Raw genomic sequence first — 21800 nt, 5'->3', positions numbered from 1 at the left:
ACATATCTTGCTTTTGTGATGATAGAATTGATAAATGATGTGTTGTTACTTTTTTTCAGGGTGGCACTAACACTAGTGTGCGTTATGGCGGGATATATGTGAAATCCATTGTTCCTGGAGGACCAGCTGCTAAAGAAGGGCAAATTGAGATTGGTAAAGTGTGAACTCATAGTTGAAATTTCTGAACTGAATATTGAATTAAGAATCCAAGGGATCATTTCCAGATTGAGAGGCAGGTGGGAGAAAAGTGATGAGGAGTAGATCAGGGAAGACATCATGGAGGAGATAGAAGTAACAAAATGTATTATTGGGTATTGATCTACATAGTTTCAGGGATCATAAATGTAGCCAAAGGATAGCAAGTTGTCATGATGTTTCCCATAGCAATGGGAAATACTGATTCGATTATTCTTCTTTGAACAAGAGTAGGAAAGCAGGTAGTTAAGTAGGATTTATATCAATAGTGTAAATGGCAAGATTCTTGAATTGTCTAGACCTTGATCATTTGGTAGATTGTTCAATGGGATGATGTACTGTATGTAACTGTAAGATCCTTTCTAGGTCTACAAATATTATCTTTCTTTGTGATTTCATCACTTGCCTTAGGTTCCTTTTGAATATCATCTTGAACTAAATGTCACATAAGTATATACAATTCAATATGTACCCATTGAGCCTTGAAGAAAGGGAAGAATTTTAACAAGATGGGAGTAGGAGACATAATGTGAGAAAATTCTAGAACCAGATTGATCTTGACTGCTAGGTTAAGCTTGATTGATGATGGAAAATTTCAAGGATTTTGAGTAGGGCAAGTATAGAGATAAAAGTGGTGTGCCATTGAACTTGTTTTATGAATCAATTTTCTCAAAACAAAACAATTATTATGAAACCCAAGGAAATCACTATATCTGAATTAATCACTTCACGTTTCCTCTTCTGTAGAATGGGGGAGGGGGTTGGACTAGATAGTTAAACAAGAATTTGTTATACCTAATATGTGCTAGACAAAGAGGAAATGCAAACTGCCCCTGCCTCAAGGAAATTTCATCCTCCTGGGGTTTACAACTTATATTAGTGAAGGGTAGTGAAGAAAGGGATTTTGCTGACAATGATATCAAGTACATGCTGGGAGCAGAGAGTGAGTAGAGGTTATTAATTCAAAGTTCTTAGAGATGATTCATTGAGTCTCCTAATTAGAAGCAATGTCAGGAACCTAGTACTCCAGTCCATATGGGAATAGTAGTCCGCTGTATGACTTACCTGAAAAGAGCTCATACACTCTTGCTTGGAGACCTCCAGGTGCCTCCAGCAATCCATTACCTTTTTGGATTACTCTGATAGTTTAGAAGTTCCTCCTGCTTCTATTTAGCAAAAAACTTCCTCTTTATACCTCTCATCTATTTTTTCTAGTTATTTCACCAGGGTAACCTGAACAATCTCAATCACTCTTTTCCATAACAATCTATCAATTTCTTAGAGTCATCTTTAATGTTCCCTATAGTTCTTTTATTTTCCAGATTAAGTGTTATCATTCTTAAATTAAATAAAATAGAACCCTTTTTCATCTTGATTTTTTCCTGTGGCTTCTCACAGTTACCAAAATCCTTTCTAAATAAAATTCCTAGAATGAACATTAGTCCTCTTGAAGTTCTGCCCAGAGCAGAATAAGGCAGGACCAAGTGACCTCCACAGTCCTGGACACTTGACTGCCAATGTAGTCTAAGATCAATTTGCTTTTCTGGCTATTATTTCACACTGTTCATACTTTTTGAAGTCACAGTCAATTAAGATCTCTCCCCGCCCCCTTCTTCAAACAAATGGATATCTACTTATACTTACTCCATCTTATACTTACTTGTGAAGTTGCTTTTTTTTTTGAGGTCAACGATAAAACTTTGCATTGATCTCTGTCTAGTGCTAAATTCAAGCCTGTGGAAACTGCATTAGACTATCTTCATTGGTGCAGAAAATAATGACTTAGAGCTTTATATCTGCATGAGGAACGTTGGACACTAGAGGCTGAGAGATGAGAGACAGTCTTCCTTCTTCCATCAGAAGATATCTATGATACTAAATCCTCCTTGGGGAGAAACATGGGTAAGAACAAAATAGGAAACTGAGTAGCAGCAGAAACATAGAGGAGTCAATGCCTCATCAACCTGATTTCCAGGTTGCTTTCATAGAGACTTCAAGGAATTCCCCATTGTATGAGATTGGTGATTCTCTTGGTTGAATTGAGATATTCACTGCCAGTGGGAGATCTACTATATAGCTCCTGGCTTCATGTTAATAAAGATTGATACTGGCTGCCTTCCTGGAAGCTCTCTCTGGCTTGTTCAATTCATACTCTTCTCACCTTCTTCTGAAATACTAGGACTATTTTTGACTCCAGTGATTCTGACTGAATTGATCCTTGTGTACTTTTGGTACTAACCTGTGAATTCTATGAATTCTGCCCCTAGGTAGAGCCTTGGGGAATGTTTGTGTTTAGCAAATTGGAAGAAAGGTTATTTATAAAGGCTATAGGGATAGAATTTTTAAAGGAAGGCAAATGGTAGGTGTCTTCTTAATATTAAAGAACTATCTTAAGAAAAGGGGATCAAACTTCTGCCTGAACCCAAAGAACAGAATTAGAAGTAGAAGATGGAAGTTGCAAAGAAAATTTTAGCTGCTAACCTGAAGTGGGAGGTAGAAAATTCCTTTTGAGAAACAGTCTTAAAACAAATGCCAGATGATCACTTGTCAGGGATGGTGTAGAGGGAATTCTTCAACAGATACAGTTCAGACTAAATGATCTCTGAAGTCTTTTGTAACTAGCAGATTCTTGTGATTCTGCAGTTTTGTAAGCAAACACGGCATATGATCCAAAGGGGGAAACTATTAAGGAATTCAGGGCAATGATGCAAAAGGAAGTTGAGGACAAAAAATTTTCATTAAACTCAATAAACATTTACTAAACTCACTATATACAAAATGTTAGGCTAGGAAATGCAGATGCAAAAGGAGAAATGAATTAGTTCTTTTAAGTTGTTTACATTTTTCTAGATAGGGATATCAAATTTCCTCTTTTTCCTCCCACTCTTCCTCTCTCTCTCTCTCTCTCTCTCTCACACCTTTTAATTGTCAAAGCTAATGACTTTTTCTAAATAATCATTCTTCTGTACCTCTCTTCAGCCTTTGACACCACTGATCACCTTCCTATTCATTCTTTCTTCTCTTTAGGTTTCTGTGACATTACTCTATTTTGGTTCTCTTTGCAGCTCCTTGTCAGTCTTTGCTGAATTTTTATCCAAGTCATGCCAAATGACTGTGACTGTACTTCAAGGCTCTACCCTGGACTCTTTTCTTTTCTCCCTCTAGACTATTTTTTCTTAGTGAGCTCATCAACTCTCATGAATTTAATTATCATTACTATACAAATGAGTCTCAAATCCTAATTTATTCCAATCCTAATCTTTCTCTTGATCTCCAGACTCACATCTCTATTTATTTATTAGACATCTAGAACTGAATGTACTATAGATATTTTTAACTCATCATGTCAAAAAGTGAACTCATTATCATTATCTTTCCCCCAACTGCAAAACCTTCCTTATTACAAAGAGGGTCAATATCCCCTCAGTCACATAGAATCATAACTGAGCTGTTATCTTTGATTTCTCACTCTCCCCTCCCCACCTCATCTAATTAATTGCTGAGTCCTATAAATTCTATCTTCACAACATTTCTTATATTTTCCCTTCTGTTCTCTGACTCTGCCACCACATTTGAAGCAGGCTCCCCTCACCTCATGCCTAGATGATTACAATACCCTTCTGCTTCTGATTGGTTTCCCTGCTTCATCTTTCTCCATTCTATTCCAGCCTCCACTTAGCTGTCAAATGAATGTACCTATAGAATGGATCTGATCTTGTCATCATCTCCTCCCTATTAAATTCCCCTTCTACTTTTCCAGTGTTCTCGGACCTCACTCTGTTATATAGTGATTTTGGTCTCTTTGTTCTCACTCACTCATGATGCTTCATGTTTTTATTTTACATTTATATTAGATGGCCTCAATGCCTGTAATTTTCTCCCCTTCTGTACCTCCTGTCTCCCCTTGGAGTCACAGCTAAGATCCTAGATTCTGTAAGAAGTCTTTCCAGATATTAATGCTTAAGCCAGCCTTCTAAGAATGTGTTAAATTTATTCTGTATATAAAATTTTTAAACATAGTTATTTGCATATTATCTCTCCCAGTGGTCTGTGAGCTCCTTGAGAAGTAGGGACAGTTTTTGCCTTTATTATCTTCCATGTTTAGTACAGTGAATATTTAATAAATATTGAGTTGTTCAATTTAGTCCTATTCTTTGTGATTCCATTTGGGGTTTTCATGGCAAAAAGGTACAAGAATGGTTTGTCACTTCCTTCTCTAGATCACTTTACAGATGAGAAACTGAAGCAAACAGGATAAAATGACTTGCCCAGGCTCAAACAGTAAGTGTCTGAGGCCAGATTTGAATTTAGGAAGATGAGTCTTTCTGACTTGACTCTTTTCACTGATTGACCTAACGAGTTGACTTGACTTGACTTTGAAGATAATTTGAAGAATGAAGCAGGGCCATTAAATTGGCAATAAAAAGGAGAAAGCAATTTCGGAAGGATGATGGGAACAATAAGGAAAGTCATATGCGTATTTAAAGAAGTCCTATGCATTAAAAAACCCGACAAAACAACTATGTCTCTCTCTTTGAAATCTTTTAGTCTAATTAATACCAACTTACTCTAATAAGTCACTTGCTTAAAGGGTGAGACTAACAATTAAGAAATCCCTCCCTATAAATAGAGTTCCTTGACATATGTATATATCTATTGCAGATTGCATGCATTCAGATACTTTAAAAAGATTAACAGTATCTAAAGTCAATTTATAATTTTTTTATTGCTTTATTGAGGTTTTAATTCATTTTTATGCCACTGTTATTTCCTAGTACCACCACCATTACCATGGATTCCTTTTTTTTTTTTTTTTTTTTTTTTTTTTTTTAGGTTTTTGCAAGGCAAAGGGGGTTAAGTGGCTTGCCCAAGGCCACAAAGCTAGGTGTCTGGGGTCGGATTTGAACTCAGGTACTCCTGACTTCAGGGCCAGTGCTCTATCCACTGGACCACCTAGCTGCCCTGATCCCTTCCTTCTAACAAAAATTATAATTAAACATAATAAACTACTACAGGGACCAATGGACAGCTAGGTGGTACAATGGATAGAATGTAGAACCCAGAGTCAGGAAGCCAAGTTCAAATCTGATCTCAAAACTTAGTAACTGTGATTCTGGGCAAATCATTTGATCCAGTTTGCCTCAATTTTCTCATATGTAAAGGGAGCTGGAAAAGGAAATGGCAAACTACTCTAGGATCTTTGCCAATAAAACTCCAAATGGGACCACAAAGAATCATACATGACTGAAATGACAGAACAATAGTGACCACTTCTATTAGTGTTTGCAACAATTCATATCTCTAGTCTCTTGACTTTGTACTGAGGAGATGCAACTGTAAATAGGTCACCATTGGTCCTTAAGAGTTGTAGAATCAAACTCAAATGGCAGTGAGGGTCATTAAAGCTCCATTAGGACCCTTTCCCATCCAGGGTGCAAAATGCCTTAGAAAACCACAAATTGACATTATCTAGGTTCTATCATTTTAAATTTATTTAAAGATATTTCTCTATTACATTTTAATCTCATTCAGGTGGACAAATATCGATTGTGATATTTATTTATTTTTATTATTGTGGTCACTGGACAGTAGAAATCTTGATTCTTCTTTGCTCTTGAATCAAATCATGCAAATCTCTGCATGTGTTTTTGCATTCTTTAGATCTATCATTTCTTTTGGTCCAATAATATTAATATATTAGTATTAAATAAATCATAATAAATAATAAACTCACATACCACAATTTGTTTAGTCATTCCCCAGTCAATTGGCATCCATTTTGTTTTCAGTATTTTGCTTCTACAAAAAAACAGTTAAACTTTCCTTTTTTTAAAAGGATATGTTTCGAGAAGTAGGCACATTTATCCATCTCAACCTCATTGCATTAGCATATACAATGTATATTTGCTCCTGTTCATTCAGAATTGTACTGTGGGTGTTGTTTTTTGATTTTTACTCTTCCAGTAAAATAAGGTTGTGCTGAGAAAAGGAAACAAAGGACAATACTTCCAGTTATGAAAATGATGAGGAGTATGTTCATGTTGGGAGTTGATCACAGACATCTTTGGAAGAAAGGACTGGAAATACTGACATCACCATGTTTTCCTCTTTCCCAGGTGACCGCCTGCTGGAAGTGGATGGAGTTAATCTGTGTGGTATCACCCACAAGCAGGCTGTTCAATGTCTCAAGAACTCCCAGAAGGTTTGTGAAGTAATTACATCCTTTTGAGGTCTTTCACTTCAAAAGCTTCACAGAAATACATACTCTGTAGTCAATTTTCATTAGACTGGATTTTGCAGGAAATAAAACCAAGATTTCATTTTTCTTAGTCATTTCACTTTTTTATTAGCATGAAATCAGGTGTAGTTAGATGTTTCCCAGCTGAAAATGTTGTCCCTCGTATATTGACTCGAAGACTATTGAATTTTGGCCTAATAGATGGAGTTGCCCAGATTCTAGAGGCAGGGTGGTTAACAGACCCTGCTCTGTGATTCAGATTATCACCCAGGCTGTTGTTGCAGATGCCCATTTGCCCTTGGGCACTCCATCTCTGCTACATAATTGGGGAAGATATTAGGGAAATTTTGGACACTAGCAACAGTTAGTTGCCAACCAAACAGATGGCATGCCAGCAGTGAATATGTCTCTCTGTTTGCGTGTGTGTGTGTGTGTGTGTGTGTGTGTGTGTGTGTGTGTGTGTGTGTGTGACTTGAGGGAGATACTTCCTTATGTCACAGTGGGTGTAACCATCAAGAACTTGCTGTCCTCAGTTGAAGAAATACCAGTATTGAATACAGGAGACAAATTGGATAAAGGTCAAGGAAACTAGTGAAAATGGAAATTTTCCTTAAGTCCCCTGAGTTTGAGTCTGGGATGAGATTATGCATGGTGTTCCATTTCTCACCTCTATCCCTTTGTCCACCAGACCTCCTTGCCTTTCTACTTCATTGTCTCTCTTACTTCTTTCAAGATGAAGTTAAAGCATTTTTAACACAGTCTTTCTGTACCAACTCCCTACTCCTAAACTACGGTGAACCTTCTTTTCTATCTACCTTAGAGTTTGTGTTTATTCTCTCTGTCTCAGTATACAATGTGTATATGTATGTGTTTGAATATATTAAACACACATAGAAGCACATACATATGAACATATGGATGGACATGTATATAATATATATATATATATATATATATATATGTATTTGGGCATATGTCCTGAAATTATACACAGGTATGTGGATATGTGTTACTGGGAAAATCACTTAATCTTTTTGCCTCAGTTTCCTAATCTGTAAAATGATCTGGAGAAGTAAATGGTGAAGCACTTCAGTATCTTTACAAGAAAGCCTAAAATAGAATCACAGAGAGTTGGGCATGACTGAAACGACTCAACAGCAACATGCATACATATGTGTATACATACTGTGCAATGTCCACATCTGTTTTGTGTGTGCATTTGTACATTTATATATTGCTATACATGAAGTATATGTGTCTGTCTCTGTTAATGTATGAAATTTCATCAACCCAATAGAATATAAGCTCATTGGAAACAAGGATTGCTAATTTTTTTTTTGTCTTTATAGACCTAACATGTTTCTTAGTGGGATTCTTAATAAATTTTCATTAATTGATTGTTTAACATAGACCTACAATAATCTTTATTGAGCAAAAAAAGGACATAATCATCTTAATATAGGCAGTACCTCATTTAAAGGTTGCTAGAGCCCTTGTAGCAATGGAGAGAGGGTTCAAGAGTAATAATAATAATAATAATAATATTTTATGTAATGCTTTGCAAAGCACTTTCTTCAAAGAGCTTTATGAAATTAGTAGTACAAGTACATTATTTCTATTTTACAGATAAAGGGACAGACCCAGAAAGGTTAAAGGTTAAGTGATTCTTTGATTCTGTTAATAATAATGCTTGTCCTTCAGTCTTGAATAAGACTACTGCAAGCAGTGACTAGAGCACCAACCTTGGAGTCAAGAGAACAGGAGTTTGAATCCAGGCTCAGAAACTTGACTCTTAATAACAGTGTGACCTTGGACAAGTCATTTAACCCTGATTGCCTCACATCCAGAATCATCTTCAGTCATCATGAATCATACCTGTCCCATAGACCCAGATGGTTCTGGAGAAAAAAGTGAGGCTGGTGACTTAGCACAGCCCCCCCCCCCCCCACCTCAAATACAATTTACTTGTTTGTCATGGAATTACCTCCCTGATGTTTTGGTTGATTCCATTATAAAAATGGAGAATCAATCAGTCTTTCAGCCAGTGTTTATTAAGCACCTGCTATGTGCCAGATACCATGTTAATCACTGAAAATAAAAGAAAAAAATGAAGCTTCCATTCTAATAGGGGGAGTCAACAAAAGGAGATAAGTATTCCCAGAATATATACAAAAACACTACAAGGCAGAATTGAAAGGGAGAATACAATTCCCTAGGGGGAATCAGAAGAGGCTTAATGTAGAAGAAAATACCTGAAGCTTAAAGAAAACAAGATTTCAAACATCAGAGGTCAGGATGATGAGTATTTCAGGCATGGAAGATCACTAGTACATAGAATAATCTGGACAATTACTGGGGTATTGGGAAGGATAGTTTTAGGAAAGAAAATGTGCTATGCTTTGATCATGTTGAATTTGATAGGACATCTAGTTTTAAAATGTCCAGGCAGTTGTTTCAGCTTACCTCTTGGACTGGAACTGAGGAGGATATAGGGCTCTGGAAGTCATTTGCATAGTTAGTTCATCACCATGCATTCCTTAAGTGCTTATGAGACACAAGTTAGATGACTCAGTGGATAGAGCACTGGTTCTGGAATCAGGAGGATGGGAGTTTGAATCTAGCCTCTGACACTTATTAGCTGTGTGACCTTGGACAATTGTCTTAACTCTGATTGCCCCACATCCAGGGCCAGATCCTATTGTCCTGATTCATATGTGGTCACTGGATCCAGATGATTCTGGAGGAGAAATTGAGGCTGGTGACTTAGTATAGCACTCCCTCACTCAAATCCAATTCACATACTTTTCATGACATCACTTCCCTGATATCATGGTCTTCTTTGAGAATGAAGGACCAAATAGTTGAATTTGTGGGAGAGAAGAATTGAACTCAGATCAGAGCCTTGGGGCACACCAACAGTTAGTGAATGGGCTGTGGATGAAGAATTTGCAAAGGAGATGGAAGAGAGAGGTAGAAGATCCCAGAAAGAGCAGAATGGAATAATCAATAGGGTCAAATATTGAAGAATATTAAATATTAAGAAGGATGGGGACTGAGAAAATGCCATCAGATCCAAGCATTAAGAAATTGTTCACAACTTTGGAGACAGTAGAGTCTGTTTGGTGCTGATAATGGAAGCCAGATGGCCCAGGATTTTGAAGAGAATGGGGAAAAAAGGAACCAGAGTCTCCAAGTATAATTGATTTTTCTAAGAAGTGAAAAACTGTGAAAGGGAGGAGGTATAAGATGATAGCTAGTAGGAATGGCAGGGTACAATGAGGGAGGAGAGAGATGACCAACAGCTTGGGTTATAAAGGAGTGCTTCATGAAAGATAGCTCTTCTGATAATCTGTGAACTAAATAAAGAAGGAAGGAAGCAAGAGTATTATTAATCACCTAGAGCTTTACAGCTATTAGTTCATTTGACTTTCTCAACAATTCTGGGATGTAGTTGCTATTATTATATACATTTTTACAATCGAGTAAACAGAGGCAAATAGAGGCTAAATCACTCCTCCAGTGTTACAAAGCAAGTACATGAATAAAACTGGATTTGAACTCAATCTTCCTGCCTCCAGGGTTCAAGACTCCAAATACTGGACCACCTGGAATCTAATAGCCACTCCCCTCCCCGCCCCTTGAAATGCAGTGGATGCTTAGTGGAAAAAGCAATGGCCTTACAAATCAGAAAAATCTTTGTTTAAATTTTAGCTCTGCTTTTTTTTTTACATTGGATAAGTTATTTATCCAATAATCTTCAGTTTCTTTATAAATTGAAAAGTTTGAATGAAACAGTCCACTATCCTTTTATGCCTTAGAAGAGAATTAAAATCATAAAATGTTAAATTTAAAAATATTGGCAAAAGCAAACAAAATAACAAAAGTTTAAATAATACCACAAACTCCAAACTATTTATAATTTGGTAAAGAAAAGGAAAAGGAAAAGTTTTTAATAATATAATGACTCATTTTCTTTGTGCCCCTTTCCAAGATTTTTTTTTCAGTCATGTGCTTACTAGATGTTATTGCTATTATTTTTATAGGCAAAATAAGCATTATTGTTTTGATTTTATTCTCTTTTCTTAGCATCAATTTCATTGTCTTCTATTTCTTTGTCATTTTCCTATTTATCATTTAGTAGTATGGTGGTATTACTTTACGTTGATAAATTTAGTCAATTATTCTGTAATTTCTGGACATGTAGGCTGATTTCATTTTTCTATGTTACATGTAAAAACTGCTGTGAAAATTTTTGTATAGAATGATTTTCCTTTCTCTGTCCCCTTCCCCTTTCTCTCTTGTTTTTTGGTACATCCTTAAAGTCTAATCACTAAGTGAAAGGAAATGATCAGTTTTATAATTTCATATTATAAAAGTTATAATTTTATAACTTTTTCTACTTTTTTCAATGGAGATTATCTTCAGTCCACCAGATTGTTTTCCAACTGACCTGTCAATATGGAATTTTGATAATTTAAAATAACAATCTGCAATTTAATGGATATAATATAGTATACAAAAGATATGTTAATTTTATTTATTTGATCATTAAACTGTTAAAAGTTTTCAAAAATGATTATTTATTAATTTCATTTTCTCATTTAAGAACTTTCTGTTTAAAACCCTCGCCCTTGATTCACTGAGGTTTGGATGGCAATATTATAAATAAATCTGTTTTAGTTTCTGATAGATTCTAGATGTAGGGTTTACATCACTTATATTTGCTTCAAAAGGCAACATGGCAAAGCCAATAAAAAAATTGCATTTAGAGTCAAGTTTATGTCCTGTTTGCTGGTTATTAGGGTTCTGAGATGTTCTTTGAGACTATGAGTAGCATAGAAGATACTGACTTGAATTCAAAGTGGGAGTTCTTCATATCAATGAAATTACAACTCTGATCTTTATTCCCATCTTTATATTTGCTGAATGTATTTTTCTCAAATCCACCTCTTCATTCTATTTTGGGTTCATTGCTTTTTATTTTATGGGATCCTTAGGTATAATGAAAAGAATCAGATGAGCAGAATTTGCTGGCTCTCGGACTTACTATCTGTAGTCATTTTACTGCTGTACTCAGTTTCCTTATCAGTAAAATGGCAGTAATTTCCTAATTGCTACCCGTCTTTCCCTGTTGTTACCGGAGACAAATTTCTGAATGTCACACTGTACTTAGGAGTTAGTCTTCATATAAACACAATCTATAAATTTGCTCTTTCATGTATTCAATTAACATTATGTGCTTCTCCTATGGCAGAGCTCAGAGCCAGACACCGGGGAAGTACCGAGTTTAGATGAGACAGGATTTCTGCTCTTAGCAATTTATTGTCTAATAAGTGGACAAGTCATGCATATAACCTAATATATAATACAATATTTGACATGATGCTTGCATTAAAGAGGCACAGAATAAGATGAAAATCTGTTTGATTGACAACTATTTGTTCCATTAAGAATTCACAGACTCATTCTTGGTTCTAGTCCTTATTTTTTGAGACTTGTTACAACTTCTTAATTAATTGAATCTGGCCAAAGATCCTCCAAGATGTGATTTTCACAGTTAGACACCTTTAGTGCTGAGTCAGGAAAAGCAAATAGGGAAGATTATTTTGGAACCCATGCAGTTTTTTTTTTTTCAGGAGATCATGAGAGTGAGAAGCAGAATTTCTTAGGGACATGAAAGATAATACTCTGTGTATCATGTGTAAATTGCATTTATTTCTCCATCCTTACAGGTTGCAAGGCTAGTTTTAGAAAGGAGAGACCAGAGACCGGCAGAGCAGTGTCCATCTGCTGATGACAGAAAGAAAGATGAATGTGTTGCTGTTTCCTTAGCAACAACCTTGCCTGACAGCCCCAAGAGCTGTGCCTTGGTGACAGATGGTGAGAGGAGAGGGAATCGAGTGTTACTATTGTCATATTGTCCTCGTGTAGTGTTGAAATAGTGTACTAAAAAAAGAACATGAAAAAATGATTTCTATAGGTGTTAAAGAGAAAACAGAATGATTGCTGATAAGGAGCCAGTTATCTTCCCTGATGGGATAGAAGATACACTTATTAAGCATATTTCTGAAAAGGGTTGGATGGCTAAGATTCTCACAAAGTAGGATTTTGTTTTTCAGCTTGTTCCAGAAATTGTGGTTCAACTTTGGTTAAAATTGAGTGAAAGTGTTTGAGACTAAGATTGGATTTGGAGAACGGGGTCATTTTCCATCTTCAAGTAATACGGAGATGTTTTGATTGGTCAAGTCTTTCTTTTCCAGGAGAGGGAACATGATGTTGCAGTTTAAGGAACATGGTGCTTCATGAGATTTTCTCCACCAAAAATTAAGAACAATGCACCCCTTCCCCCAATTTCCCCTAGGACTAACAGACATATCTCCTCAGTCCATGTCTCAATGTTCTTTACTAGTGAATTTGCTTTGCCTTAAGGGAATGCTAAATTCCATGGATGGCCATGATTGGATTCTAAGCTATTTTAAATCTTAATATAGTGAGATTTTTTTAAAGTTCCAAGGCAGATTCTGTTGTAAATAACAGATTCTGGAGTTGGAAGAGAGCTGGTCTGACCCCTTCCAGAGCAGAGATATTCTTTATAATATTCCTTGGAAATAGTCACTTAGTCTTTGCCTTGAAGATCCTCAGTGAGGGTTCATTCTACTCCTATGCCTTAATAGGTGGTTTTGGTGAGTGGTAGAATTAATTTAGCATCTGGTGACTCATTCTAGTGATGAGAATCTTACCTTAGCCAGACCAATCCATTGATAGTCAACAAAATTTTTTGGTAATATCTCTCAAATACTCCCCACCCCCTCCTATTTCTCCTTTGGTACTGCCACCATCACCATCACCAAATACCAGTACTATTGCTATGACTGGCTGATTGATCTCCTTACACCAATTCTCTCTTTAGTCCAGTCTATTCTTTACTCGGCTGTTAAATTGAACTTTCTTAAGCATAGGTCTGACCATGTCATACACCTATTCAATAAACTCATGTAAATCCTTATTAACCTATAGGATCAACTATAAAATCCTCTGTTTGATTTTTAAAGCTCATTATAGGGTGGCCCCTTCTTCCTTCCTAGGTTTTTTATGTCTTACTTCCTTTCACAACACTAGTTTCATTGCTTTTCCCCTTCCATGGCATTCCATCTTGTCATTCAATGTATTCTTTCTGGCTCCCCCCCCCCCCCAAATTCTTTCCCTTCTTACCTGTACGCCTCCTAGCTTCTTTAATTTTTTTCAAGTCTCAGGTAAGGTCCTGTCTTCTAGAAGTTCTCAAACTTCCTTAATGTTGTGCTTTCTTTATGAGACTATCTCCAATTTATTCTGTATACAGTAATTATGATTTTTATATAGTGGCAGACACTTTGCCACAGGCTTTACAATTCTTATCTCAGTTGATCCTCATTGCAACCCTAGGAGGTGGGTTCTATTATTTTATTCATTTTATAGATGAGGAAACAAAAATTAAGTGACATACTCAGGGTCACACAGCTAAGAAGAATCTGAGGTTAGATTTGAACTTTGGTCTTGCTGATTCACAGGGCTGTGAATCTAGGATAGTGCCCTCCAGGCTACCTGCTGCTAGTTACCCAAGCAATATCTTGTTTGTACCCGGTTCCTCTTCCATTAGACTGTGAGCTCCTTCAGAGAAGAGGCTCTTTTTTGGTCTTTCTTTGTTTTATGACTGATTGACTAGTTGAAAGGCAATGTGTTGGATGGGATATATTACTAGACGGTGAGAGAAGAAGACTAGGATTTCAATCCTGCCTCTTATTTGTATTAGCTATATAACTAAGGGCAAGCTATTTAATCTTTCCAAGTCTCAGTTTTTTCAACTATAAAATGGGGACATAATACTTGTGGCGTTTCTTCTATCTCACAGGGTTATTATGAGTCTCAAATGAACTATGTAGTCAATCAACAAACATTTAATAAGCATCTACTTCAGGTCAAGCACTGAGAATATAAAGAAAAATAAAAGATCATTCGACTCTCAAGAAGTTCATACTCTAATGGAGGAATTTAGAGTTGCTCCTTTTGTTCTTATAAATAACATAATTAGGAAAAATTTCATGACATGAAACTGAACCCTACCTCTCTACAATTTCCACACATAATTCCTAATTGACCACCTGGAACATGAAAAAACAAAGCCTAGTGACTTTCATATGTGCTACTGGAACATGAAAAGACAAAGCCTAGTGACTTTCATATGTGCTATATCCCTTTAACTGTTTGATGATTATAGGAGAGAAGAAAAAAGTAGATAGCTTTCTTTCATTGCTGTAATGTTTCTGTCGTCATTTGATCTCTCTATGTTTGGCCTCCAATCCTGCAGAGGAAAACTTTGGTTTAACTAAAAGATCATCTTACTTTCTGATATGGTTCTGAACACATGATATCCAAAGGTAATTGTTAGGTTTTAAGTTCAAGTCCACATAGCAAAACAAATAGGGAGCTCAGTAATTATCCATAATTTTTTCAAAAAAACTAAATGATTCCTTGACATCTCTATTAGAGAAAAGATAAAAATGATTTTAAAAGCTCATTAAATTATTAAAGCATTAGAATTATTTAAAATGGATGTATGACAAAGTATAAGAAGAGTCTAATTTTTTTTTTAGTGTGAAGAATTTCAACAAGCATAGGTTGCAACCATTGTATGACTTACTGCATTAACTAATTTACTAAGTACCAAGAGCTACTTGAGTCATATAAAACTTATATCTTAGACAGGATGCAGAATGACCCCAAGTGTAAATTATGGGCTAAAGTGGTGGATATAATTCATGGAAATTTTAAAAAAGCTACTTAATATAAAGTAACATAATATAAAATTAAAATAAATTAATATAAAATCCAAGTCAAGATATGTATGCAACATTCAACAAGGATATACTAGTGAAGTTCTCCAGTGGGGATGCATATAAGGTATTAACCTGATGATACTTTTGGTATAAATTATTAATCAACCCTAAAAACAACCTTTCCCTCTTGATAGCAGTTTAGATAAGATCTCCATCTTGCAACTGAGTCAGTGAATTTGTCTTATGCCCATTGAATCTCCTTAACTAAAGTTTAAAGCTATGCAGCCTACTAAGCTCCTCCATCTTCAAAGTGTAGATAGAAGGAATAATGCCCAAGACACATGGTCACATAGCTATTAAATGTCAGAACAGAGACTTTACCCCAGGTCTTACTGATTCTAAATTTATTACTTCCTATTTTTTCAAAAGTCATCAAATACTATAAGGTAGGGTTAATAATTTCCACACGTTGAATGCATAGTCCTAAGAAGAGCATGCTGTAAAGTGCAAATGACTCTAGAATATTGAACTAAGATCATTATAGCATCATACTAGAACTAGTGTTGAGAGATCATTAATTCTCATTTCCTCATCTGATGAAGAAATTGAGGCCCGGGGGGGGCATATTAAAATTTGAACAGAAGTCATCTGACCTCAAAACTAGAATTCCTTCTAGTATGACCAGTATTATCATAACCACCACCATCACTTCCATCACTTATCCCCATCACCAATTGGTGTCTCTTTGTGCTATCTATGATCCTCTAAAGGAAAGCTCTGGTTCACTATAAGGTCATCTTGCTTTCTGGTATGGTTTTGAACACATGCTATCCAGAGGTAACTGTTAAGTTTTAAGATCAAGTCTACACAGTAAAACAAAGTGAGGAGTTCAGCAATTATTCAGAGAATTTAGAAGGTAATTCAAACTTTTGGAAATAATCATATACTTTGAATGTTTTGTATTGTTTAGCCCAATCATATGAATGTGTGTGGGAGAAGGTTATGTCAAAGATTAAAGTGGGGTGTGTGCATGAGAGAGTTTTTATATTTGTGTATAATACAATTTTACAATAAAACACAAAATTGCAAATCAACTTGAAATTGTAAAATTTTGTTTTTTCTTTTGGTTGGAGGATTGTGTATAAAGTTTAGAGCAGAACTCTAACAATTTCCATTTTGCTTCAATTATGGAGGAAATAATTCTAGCGCTGAAGTCTACTGATAAATCTTTTATTGATTTCTCATCAACCAGATAACACTTTTGAGGTCACTCTGAAAAAGAACTCCAGTGGCCTGGGATTCAGCCTCCTCCAGATGGCTAGGAAGGGCTCAGATCACCTTAGAAGTGATGTTGTAAGGATTAAGAGGCTGTTTCCAGGGCAGCCAGCTGAAGAGAATGGGGAAATTGCAGTTGGCGATATTATCCTGACGGTGAATGGAAAACCTACGCAAGGCCTCTCTTACCAGGTATTGGAGCTTATCAAATGATGCTCCTCGTGGTAAAATATAATTAAGGTCAAGCTGAATTTCATCAGGCTCACTGCTCTGAAATATATTTCTATCTAAAGATCATAGGTGAAGAAATCATCTTTGGCTGGAAGGATAGAACAGTTATGCAGAATAATTATTTGCATTTAATTTCCTATTTCACAGCTTTGGAAATGGGCAACACTGGGCTAGTATTGATTATAATTAACTTCATTATCATACCAGACACAAAATTCTGACCTGTATACAAGATTTATGCCCTTTAGCATGTGCAATGGAAAATATTACTTTGGTGGGCATATTATATATGACTTGACTACCAACACATTAAAATACTATCTATTTCATCTTCAAATTTATTGATTGGACAATTCCAGGGAACTCAAGAATCAATTTCTTTCATTCCTGGGCAATTTAAAAGGAGGCAAATTTAAAATACTATAATGGTTAGTCTGTAGTTTTCTCATTAAACTTGGAATTTAGTAGGGTTTTTTTTTTTGCTTTTTTTTGGTATGCAATATAGTCATTTGGAGAAAATGGGAAAGGATGTGATTAAAGTGTACATATAGGAGGGTTGGTCTTTACAAAGCATTCTTTCATCTATGTACATAGAGTACCTTTCCTTAGATGTCTTAGATGTAGCCCACATTCAATTGTAAAAATTTATTCTTACAAATGAAAAAGAGAGGAAACAATGAGGAAAAAAGAATATACCATCTTAATTCAAATATAGACCATGTACCTAGAATGAATAGTTTTGAAAACAAAATGATGAAAAATAATATTGATTATAGACTATTTTGAAGTTTTGTGCAAACAGATGTGTGTTTCTGTTGTTGGGGGGCAATTGGTGACTCTGTTTGGAACATCATTATAAGAGGAAAGTTTTGGGGCAGCTAGGTGGCGCAGGGGATAGAATGCCTGCCCTGGAGTCAGGAAAACCTGAGTTCAAATGTGAACTCAGACACTTAATAATTACCTAGCTGTGTGGCCTTGGGGAAATCACTTTAACCCCATTGCCTTAATAAAAGCAGAAAGGCAGGAATGTGCTGGTGGATGGATGTTTCATAATCAGCTCTCTGAAAAAATATGTGAGCACATATTTTTTAATTTACATTATTTGGGTTTTCTCCATCACTTTCTTAAGTCTTGGCAATCAACAAAATAATAAATCAAGCCCCTTAAGATTTGCTGTTTTTCAGGTGTGAATGCTCATGCTGAAGATTTGGCAACAAAGGTAGAAGAGGACAGGTGTAGCATGTAACTTGATACCCAACCAATAAGTAGCGTGGAACAGTAGAAATAAGTATGAATTGAAATTAAAACAATTCCCATTTAATAACCTCTATGACTTTGGGCAAATCACTTAATCTCTCTGAGTCCTGGATCCCTTATGCATAAAACAAAGGGGTTGGCTAAGATGACAGTTGACATCTTTACTAGCATTAAATCTGTGATCTATGGATACATTAATTCACTAACTATTGGTAATATCCATGTCTTTGACTTTTAGGAAGTCCTTAACCTACTAAGAAGTGCTCCTGAAAAGGTTACCTTACGTCTCTGCAGACCACTTAAAGGTATCCTACCTGAAATAAACCAGGCTATGCTGGTAAGATGATATACTATTTGTTTAGATCAAATTGTTCTAATTTGGAAATTCAAATTCATATATCGGACACATTTATTATCCTTGGTTGTATGTGTAGGAAAAGGGTTCAATATAAAATTTCTTATCAGAATATTGATGAATCCCCTTATTAAAAAGTCACTATTGTATTTTTGTCTTTCCATTCAGATTCTCCTTCTGTTCCTTCTATTCCCCTATTCTCTTTCTATTCTATTCTCTTTTTGCAGTTATTTCATTAGCTGAGTTATCTAAAATCAGACTCTGCAATGTGGACTCAACTTCTACTCACCTTTTATCAGTAGCTATATAATCTAACCATGAGTTAGAAGGATGGGATTTTTTGAAATTAGAAAGTGAAAGGACCACAGAAGAGGTGATTCACACATGAAAATGAGTACACATTTCTACTGAGAGATTAAAATGGAAAAAAATGTTCTTAATATTTATATAGAATGAGGTATTGTCACCACCAAAAGCATTTATCAATTATCAGTCACTAACCAGTTATTTAAGCATCTTCTTTGTTGTACTAACCCATGTGGACAGAAAGAAAGATGAATAAAAAAAATCCTAGTCCTCAATGAGCCTATAGTCTAATGGTATGATGTTGGGCTAGCAAAACAAACCAAGAAACAAACCATAGGACTGTATCTTTTCTTTTAGGAATTTATGGTTTATGAGTTAATTATCTAATGATTGAAAGAAAATTGAAATAGAATGAAATACTTTAAATATTCCAGATATGGGAGATATAAAGGAAGGAAAGAAGAGCGAAAGAAAGAATTGGGGAGATAGGGAGGGAAGAAGAAAGAAAAGAGGAAGAGAGGAGAGGAGGAATGGGGGGAGAAAGAAAAAGGAAGGAATGATAGAAGAAGGAAGAAAGAAAGGTGAGGGGTGGCTAGGTGGCGTAGTGGATAAAGCACCGGCCTTGTAGTCAGGAGTACCTGGGTTCAAATCCGGTCTCAGGCACTTAATAATTATCTAGCTGTGTGGCCTTGGGCAAGCCAATTAACCCCATTAGCCTTGATAAAACCTAAAAAAAAAGGTGAGAGGAAGGGAAGAAGAAAAAAACATTTTTAAATGTGCTAAAATGAGACTATTCCTACTTTCTAAGACTTTATGTTCTAATTGAGAGAGACAACAGCTGCATTATGAACAGTACTAGTATTCAATGATTTTGAGTAGAATGAAAGGGTAGAAATCAAGGACAAGGATTACAGAGTACACCAGCAGATCAGATATCAATGCTCAAGGATCTGAATGATGAAATAATGGAAGGGCAATGATCAGGTTCAATTGTCCATAAAGCACAATAACAGGGCCTATAAGATGTGGTGGTCTTCTATTTTACTAGGAGGATTATAGTTCAAGATTCTTTGAATATCTATTTTCACCTACCACTATTAGTTGTGTTTGAATAGATGCAAGATACTTAGAACACATCATGGAAGAGACTAAGATGAGGGACTGAGAATTTGGGAATACTGAATAGAAGTTACAAATGTTACAAATGCATTCTAGGAATCATGAGTGATAGAAACCATGAAAAAGAAAAAAGAAACCAACAATCAAATGCTAGGAGACATGATGAATAGAATGTTGGAGTAGGAAAAAATGAAGAATTGTTAGAAAGCTTAAAAGGAGTCTATAGAAGGAAAAGTAGCTCTGTTTTATCTAGACTTAAAAAAGAGGAATCTGAGATGTTGGTATATATGAATCAAGAAATATTTCTTAGAAATTTTCCAAGAGAAAGAGATAGGCTCAGATTTTAAAAATCTCTTAAAAATTCTAACAGACACCGACATCTTCTCCAGACAAAGAATTTTCCAGAGCTGAATGTCTTTCTCCAGAACATATGAGCAACTTGAATCCAGGTAGTAGTGAAAGAGTCCCTTTCACACTGGAATCAGAGGATTCTTTCCAAAAAGTCATTGATAAGGAAAAATGGGACTCTGACAAAGGTGAAGAGAGATCTTGGGGTACATTAATAACTCATCCAGATGTTTTACACGAACGTTCATGGACTAATCACCGAGAAGCTGATGTTCCAGAATTGGTTTCCTCTTTAGAAGAAGATGTAAGGCAAAATTGCTACTCAGTTTGTGATATAAAGACACCAGAAAGGTAAGAATGAATAGACTTGTATGTATTTTGTGTATTGGATAGATTTCATTACTGGAACTAATATTTAACATTAACTCAGTGTATGATCTTGTACAAGTCATTCTCTCAGGGTTTCAATTTCTTTATCTGGGGAATAGAGGGAACTGGTACTAGATCGTTCCCAAGGTCTTTTTCAAACCTGCCTAATCTTTCATTCTGTTGTACTCTGCAAAGCACTGTTGGATTGTAAAGTATACAAGGACCAGTACTGGATTTTATTTATTAAATACTTAAATTATATTTAATGCTCTGTTTGATGCAGCAAGGGAATTACAAAAGATAAGCCCTGTCCTCAAAAGGCTTATAGTTTACTTGAGATGATAAGACTGATGAAAGTAAATATACCAGTATTTGATTGATTAGTTAAGTGTCACAGATGGCAAAAAAAGATGTTTTTGATCATCACCTAATTTTTTAGGTTTTTTTTTCTTCAAGACAAGGTGGTTAATGACTTGCCCAAGGACATATGGCTAGGTAATTATTAAGTGTCTGAGGTCGGATTTGAACTCAGATACTCCTGACTCCAGGGCTGGTACTCTACCCACTGCGCCACCTAGCCACCCCATCACCTAGTTTTTCCCCATTTACTGTTCTCCAACTATCTTAGATGCCTAGAATTTTTTTCCTCTTTCCCCCTCCATCTCCTGGTTTGCTGTAAGTCCCAACTAAAATCCTGCCATTTGCAAGAAACCTTTCTTGTCTCCTCTTAATGTCAGCGCCTCCCCTCTGTTGATTACCTTCAAATTATTCTGTAATATCTTTTTGCATATGGTTTTTATATGTTTCTTCTCAAAAGACTGTAAGCTCTTTGAGAGCAGAGACTGTCTTTTGACTTTCTTTGTATCTCTAGAACTGAACATAATGCCTACTACCGTATTAAATTGTATGGAACACAACTTTTTGTTGTTTAATAAAAAGATGTTTAATAAAAGCTTGTTTACTCAACTAAATTAGAAGTTATATTCTTAGTCAAATGGAACTCTAAGAAATTGATATTCTTTATATCCTTGAGGGATTTTTCTTTATCTTTGTTTCAAATCCATCTTCAAATGATATTTTTATTTTAAATTTAGGAAATGAAACAAAATTTCCATAACATAGTAGAATAATAAAAAAGATGATTGTCCACAAAGCTGCAAATCTATGATGTAAAACTTGCTATTCCTTTCAAATATAAAATAAATTTATCATGTAAATTTCTTTTTTTACTTTTTTCTCCCCCCCTCGAGATGATTACCATCAGACACAGATATGCACACACACACACACACAC

General features: G+C 35.6%; 1 protein-coding gene across 2 annotated transcripts in view; it reads left to right on the top strand.

The window, feature by feature from the left end:
- LOC141521015 (tyrosine-protein phosphatase non-receptor type 20-like) overlaps positions 1–21800 on the top strand; it is a 292732-nt gene that overhangs the window by 109087 nt on the left and 161845 nt on the right. For both annotated transcript variants that reach the window (XM_074233097.1, XM_074233089.1), the window contains exons 23-28: positions 60–153; positions 6312–6397; positions 12166–12313; positions 16499–16713; positions 18248–18346; positions 20160–20488. In XM_074233097.1, coding sequence (XP_074089198.1) covers positions 60–153; positions 6312–6397; positions 12166–12313; positions 16499–16713; positions 18248–18346; positions 20160–20488 — 971 coding nt within the window. The remainder of the gene's footprint in view (positions 1–59; positions 154–6311; positions 6398–12165; positions 12314–16498; positions 16714–18247; positions 18347–20159; positions 20489–21800) is intronic.

The sequence above is a fragment of the Macrotis lagotis genome, chromosome 4 (genome assembly GCF_037893015.1).
Source record: "Macrotis lagotis isolate mMagLag1 chromosome 4, bilby.v1.9.chrom.fasta, whole genome shotgun sequence".
Classification (NCBI taxonomy): Eukaryota; Metazoa; Chordata; class Mammalia; order Peramelemorphia; family Peramelidae; genus Macrotis; species Macrotis lagotis.
This window is presented reverse-complemented; position numbering and strand designations above follow the sequence as displayed.